The sequence below is a fragment of the Corvus brachyrhynchos genome, unplaced genomic scaffold (assembly GCF_000691975.1).
Source record: "Corvus brachyrhynchos isolate BGI_N302 unplaced genomic scaffold, ASM69197v1 scaffold115, whole genome shotgun sequence".
In the NCBI taxonomy this organism is placed as follows: Eukaryota; Metazoa; Chordata; class Aves; order Passeriformes; family Corvidae; genus Corvus; species Corvus brachyrhynchos.
In genome coordinates, this window is record NW_008239553.1 from 10066771 (window position 1) to 10072206 (window position 5436).

General features: G+C 45.1%; 1 protein-coding gene across 2 annotated transcripts; it reads right to left on the reverse strand.

Annotated features, from left to right (window-relative positions):
- Positions 1-1153: 1153 nt before the first annotated feature.
- On the reverse strand, positions 1154-5430 carry LOC103620964 (acyl-coenzyme A thioesterase 1-like). 2 transcript variants are annotated; one of them, XM_008639709.2, is made up of 3 exons: positions 5409-5430; positions 3578-3780; positions 1154-1833 (listed from the first exon to the last, which is right to left on the reverse strand). In XM_008639709.2, exons 2-3 carry the CDS (start codon positions 3638-3640, stop codon positions 1228-1230), a joined length of 669 nt encoding a protein of 222 aa, XP_008637931.2. In that variant the 5' UTR covers positions 3641-3780; positions 5409-5430; the 3' UTR covers positions 1154-1227. The 2 variants fall into 2 exon arrangements, with proteins under 2 accessions (XP_008637931.2, XP_017597727.1); XM_017742238.1 differs by lacking the exon at positions 5409-5430 and adding an exon at positions 5060-5392.
- Positions 5431-5436: the final 6 nt, after the last annotated feature.

A 5436-nucleotide genomic window follows, 5' to 3' on the forward strand; every position in this document is an offset into this window, starting at 1 on the left:
AGCCCCGCAGCCGGGCTGTTCTCAGCAGCCCTTACGAGCAGGCAGCTGAGAAGGCATTTAGGGAATGTATAGGCAGGGGAGCTCCCCAGTGCTGCGGACCTCCACAGAGATACCCAGCCATGCTGAGGAGACACCCATTAGCGGCTCCGGGATGATGACTAACAGCACCCGTTCTGTTGTTTCTTCACGCTTATGAACTTCCACAGACTGTTTAAATGCCTCATTTCTACTGCATGTGCTCAGAATGTCACATCAAGCTATGGGCTGTTTGTTGCCTATAAATGTGAAGTGTTACCTGAGGGTGCTGGCACAGTATTGCTGCTTTTGGTAAGCAAAATATTCGATATTGTTAAGGCAAATGCATTTTACTGGTGTGGGAGAAGGGGAAGGAGCGACAAAGGAGGGAGAAGTGCACAGGGAGAACAGAAAGATTACTGGAGGCAGGAAGAGAGAACTGCTGCTTCCAGAAAAACTAGAATACTGGAACTAGAACACAAAGCTGGGTAATGGGATACGTTTCCTCTGAGAAGGTCAAGGCACATTTTCATCCCGGTTCTCAGCTTGGATGAGTTACCTACTGTTACCGCAGGCCTGGGCCTTAGGGTATATCACCGTGTCCCACAGCCATAGGGAGGAGGAGGAGAGAAGATCCAGCAGGCAGGAATTGTGCAGCAAGATTTATTCATTTAATTATTTTACAAACTCTTTTACAGACTTTTTTCTTCATAATCTATTTGGACAAAGGATCAGCCACCCCTTGGGGTGATTGGCTAAAATCCTAAAGCATCCATTGCCAAAATATTTTTCTACTATACCATAAACAAGACTTTTCAAGGTTGCAGGTGGCTTGGTTGCTCACATACTCTGCTACCTCTTCTGTGAGAGAGAAAAGTCTCTCACGGACTTAGAAAATAGCAAGAAAATCCTCGCTAGCAGCATTTTTGTATCTACAACCTACCACTTCAATTCACAGTCAAAGCACACACAGCCTTACCACCATTTGTTTTCCATAGCCTGTAACCCCATACTACACGAAACGGGAGGCCAAGACCTCTAACCAAGATTAGAAGAGGGTGTAAAAAGGAAGCAGCTTTCTCTTTCACCCACCATCATCCTCCAAGAAATCTAATAGCTTATTCTCTGGTGTTCCTTGTTCTCATTCTGAGCCATTTAACAAAACAAACTTGAAACACCAGCATCTTCATCTGTAAAGTAACCTAATTCATATCAGAGCTTACTAGATGTTCCAGATGGCTTGCCTGTGAGGTGTTTATGAAAGAAAGCTTGGATATGCTGCCAAGCATCTATCTGTGCCTTGCAGTGTGCCTTGGGCTCCCCTCCCCACATCACAGGCTTGCCAAATAGCAGGTGCATTGAAGCTGCACACATCGGGAAAAAGGGAGGTTCAATGTAGTGCCCTGCTCCAGGATAACAGAGTATCTCAGGCTTTTCCTTCCCATGAGCTTGCAAACGTTTGCTCCCCTCAACTGCAAAGAATTCACTTTTCCAGTTGTGATCATCCTGGCCAACAATGAACAAGAAGCAACACTCGGCCTTCTCCAAAGGGATAAAGCTTTGCTGGTCAGGCCCTTCTAGTGGGTTGTTCAATACATCAATAATATCAGCAATCCCAGACTTGCTGACCTTGATGCGTTTTAGATTGGCACCAAGGGGTGGAATGGTGATGTCCTTATAGCGGAGCACTGCACCCACATTTGCCACTGAGCCGTTGATAAGGGCAGTGGCTGCGATGCCCTTCAGGAAGGAGGCCATGGAGATGCACAGGTCACCCCCCTTCGAGTGTCCAAGCAAACCAATTCCTGGACCTTTAACCTGGAGGTGAGAGAAGAGAAACATCAAGCAATGAACCAAGCATGCCACTTCTTTAAAATGTTGCCGCATTTGCAGCTGTGTCTGTCCCAAATTTGGACCCCAAGTATAGGCATCTGAGGTCCTGCGTGCAGGGCCCGTGTCTGAGGGATCCTGGGCACTGTTCTGTGCTTGATTTATGATCCTAAGCCCTACTGAGACTGCAGCATCATCCTAACAAAGCTATAAGGTTCAGTGCTGAAGCAGAGAGTACAGCTGTGCTTGCAAATGTGCAGTCCCAAATTCACTTTATTTATAACGCAGTTGAGAGAGGAAGAGGGAAGGAGCAGGAGAGGCCTCCTCTACAATTGCTTTCTTTCAGTGCAAAATGCACAAAGTCAGCAATGAATATGATACTGTCATCACTTATGTTAATGTATTTCTTATATTCAAGGTTCCCCTATTAAGAAGCTAATGTGGGGTAGCAGGCTCCACATGAGCTGCTCTCCTGCTTCTCTAGAATGCTTGGTGTCTAACCCACAGGAAGTAGTCTGAGGTAGCTTACTCTTTATCTTAAAAATAAAACCTATTAAAACAGTTTTTCTAAAAGAATTGCAGTCCTCTGGAGTCAATCTAGAAGAGGTTACCTTCATTTTCTTTCACACAAGGCAAATTAACTAGAATAGGTAAGTTAAATGACCTTACTGGGTGCTGAAATCCTCTAAGGATATTGGAAGAAGGTTAGCTAATGCCACAACTGCTTGAATATTCAAAGACTCTCGGGGCAAATAGGCTCTGAGACAATATCAAAATTGAATACCTTCTGTATCTTATCACCAGTGAAACAGGCTTCAAACCCACTGACTCTGAAACATGGGAAGGGGGAAATTAGAAAATACGGCTGAAAACTTTGCAACACATTAAAAACATGGTGAGAATAGTAGTGGAGGTGTTAATGGGAGGCAATGGTACTGTACTGCTCTCTGGGAAAAAAATCCAAAACCCGCAGGGGGAAGCAATTTTCAGATTTTTTTGGGCAGAGAGGTGGCATGAGCAGTTAAGGGTAAGGTGACTAAAAAGCAGCCAAGACCTTTAACAACTACTCATCTTTCTGAGGTTGAGGAAGGTATTTGTTTTCATTCTCCAGAGAAACTAAGTGTTTCTACTGTCATGAACAGCTACTTATAAGGAGATGCAGAACTGAGCAGGGTTCTTTTCTGAGAGGTGCTGAATTAGAAGGATCCCTAAGTGCACAACTAGCTACTAAAACCCACACTTATCAAATACCAACATTTGGAGTGATTTTAACAGCTTATAAAATTCACAGCAACAAATGTGTATTGGTGGAATTCCTTGAGTTTCCTTGGTTTCTCTGAGACCTGGATCACAGAAGGTTATCATGTGCTCCACAGCCAAAAAGGACATTTAGTTCTGAAGGACATTCTACAGAGCATAAATTTAAAATCCCCACTGGAAGTCCAGTAAGCCTCCAGGCAACTAGCACCCTAGTTATGACACTGGGTTGAATGGAGTAAAAATTACCAGTATGTGACCAATGTGTCACTGTTTCACCTGTCCAGTTCAAAAGGAAGAGTTGGAATAATCTGCCAGAGAGCCATGGTAACGGGAGTTAAAGATATAAAACAAATAAATTACAGCCAACTCAACAGTGATGCTATTTTAAGTACAGCAGCTCTGCCCCATCTTCACTCTGACAGGACCTAACTAATGAGAGTTCACTGTAGTGAGAGTCAATGAACAAACCAACCTGGGCGTGTTGTAACATATAGTTTACAGCTTCCTCAAAATATTCCAGGTGGAATTCCTTCATCTCTTTGGGGAGATCTTCATAGCCGTAGAATGCCAGAGCCAGCACGGCAAAGCCGTAGTTGGCCAGCAGGCATGCCCTGTATTCAGGGAGTCCTCCTCCAGTTCCATACAAGTCAATAATTCCTGGAAAGGGGCCATTTCCTGAGAGAGACCACATAACAGAGCACATGAACCCACAATTTCTAATTTATATTCCAAATTCATAAGCCTGGGAATGTGTCTTAAAAAAAAAAGAAAAAAATTAGAGCAGCAGAATGGTCTTAAGGGTCCAAAATTACTGTGACAGTTTTAATGAAGTGACTACATTGCTTCAAGATCAAACAAACTAGCACAAATTAGCAGGCCTGCTAATGTTTTAGCTAACATCAGGGAACAGGCAGCTGGAAGAGAAGGGATCTTTTGACAGTCACAACTAGTTCTCTGTATCATGTAAATTCACTGAAAATGTATCAAGCTCTGCTTCAAAAATACCCAGAAGGCTTCTCCTCAGTGCATTTCTCAGAATGCTGATCAAAAAATCTCATCTTCTGATGGTCCCAGCTTCTCAATTTCAGTGTAAATGTACCTTCATCATTTATTCTGCGATTAAGAGAAGAAAGTGTTTGAAACCATCCTTGCTTAACTGGTAAGGGAAGCATTACATTAGGTTCATCAGGGGACGGGGACTGAAGTCCAGAGCTGAGAGGCATTGCTGCAAACTGCTAACAAGGTATGGAAAGGAGGAGGCCAAGAGAAACATGGGCAACAAGCAAGAACTAGAAATTCACCTCCAGCCTCAAAGAGACAGATGAAGTCAGAGCAGTCAGAGCCCAGGGTGTCCCAGCACTGGCTGGGACAGCATGTGTGATTTTAGCATTGTCATGGAAGAGTTATCTGGGACAGACAGGCAGGGAAGAAAGGGGAGAGGGGAAGGCATGTGATACATAGAAGAGCTCCTTGAGTACATGGGGTTCCAGAGACACACTTGGTGAAAACCTCTGTATCATATGGGGAAGGAAAGGTGGGATGTGGTGGGGGTGTGGCTATTACAGAACCAAGGGAATGCAATAGATGAGGTTTCCTACAGACAACTAGCAGAAATCTGGACAGCTGCTGGAAGGACAAAACAGCATTTGTCAGGCAATCTGAAAACCTCACAGACCCTTTTCATTATTTTCTGACAAAAGTACTGCTAGGGCAAGTTTGTCCAATGTTTTCCTTGACCTTCTGCTCACAAACAGGGAAGAACTGGGGACAAATGTGGCAGCAAAAGGCAACTTGGGCTACAGTAATTAGGACATTACTAAGTTCAGGAGCTGTGGAGAGGCTGGAAAGGGAAGCAACAGGCTTAAACTCTACAGTTTAGGAGAGCAATCCTCCACTTACTCAAAAGAATTACCATCTGAATTTCCTGGATAACAGCCAGGTAGAGGAAAGGTACCTTGAAGACTGGCTGGCTCCACCTCCCATGGCATTTGGGAACTAGAAGTGTACTGTGATCAATGTCTTCGTGTCCAATAGAAGTCAATTAAACAAACACATATGTGCTTCACCACATGCAGCTGCTCTATGTGAGGAGTACGGCCAGCAGATCAAAGCCGGTTGAGCTGATCAGGCCGCTCCTTGAGGAGTGTCCAGTGCCTGCTGGCAAGACTCAGCTCCCCCTTGTCCTCTGCTTGGTACGGAGCTCCAGGGGAGCCTGGAGGCGGTCTGGCTCCGGGCCTGGGAGTGCGGCGCCAGAAGTAGAGGCAGCACCATGGGAGAAGGAGCCCGGCACGGCCGGTACTCACCGGGAGGCAGGAAAAGCGTCGCCCGGAT

What these genes read in the sequence shown, in the direction of transcription:
- LOC103620964 (XM_017742238.1), bottom strand. Translation starts at nt 5,093, where the DNA reads ATGCCATGGGAGGTGGAGCCAGCCAGTCTTCAAG. An exon ending in GGAGCCAGCCAGTCTTCAAG is followed by an intron (nt 3,781 to 5,059) that starts GTACCTTTCCTC and finishes GGTCTCTCTCAG; the next exon opens with GAAATGGCCCCTTTCCAGGA. An exon ending in ATATGTTACAACACGCCCAG is followed by an intron (nt 1,834 to 3,577) that starts GTTGGTTTGTTC and finishes TCTCACCTCCAG; the next exon opens with GTTAAAGGTCCAGGAATTGG.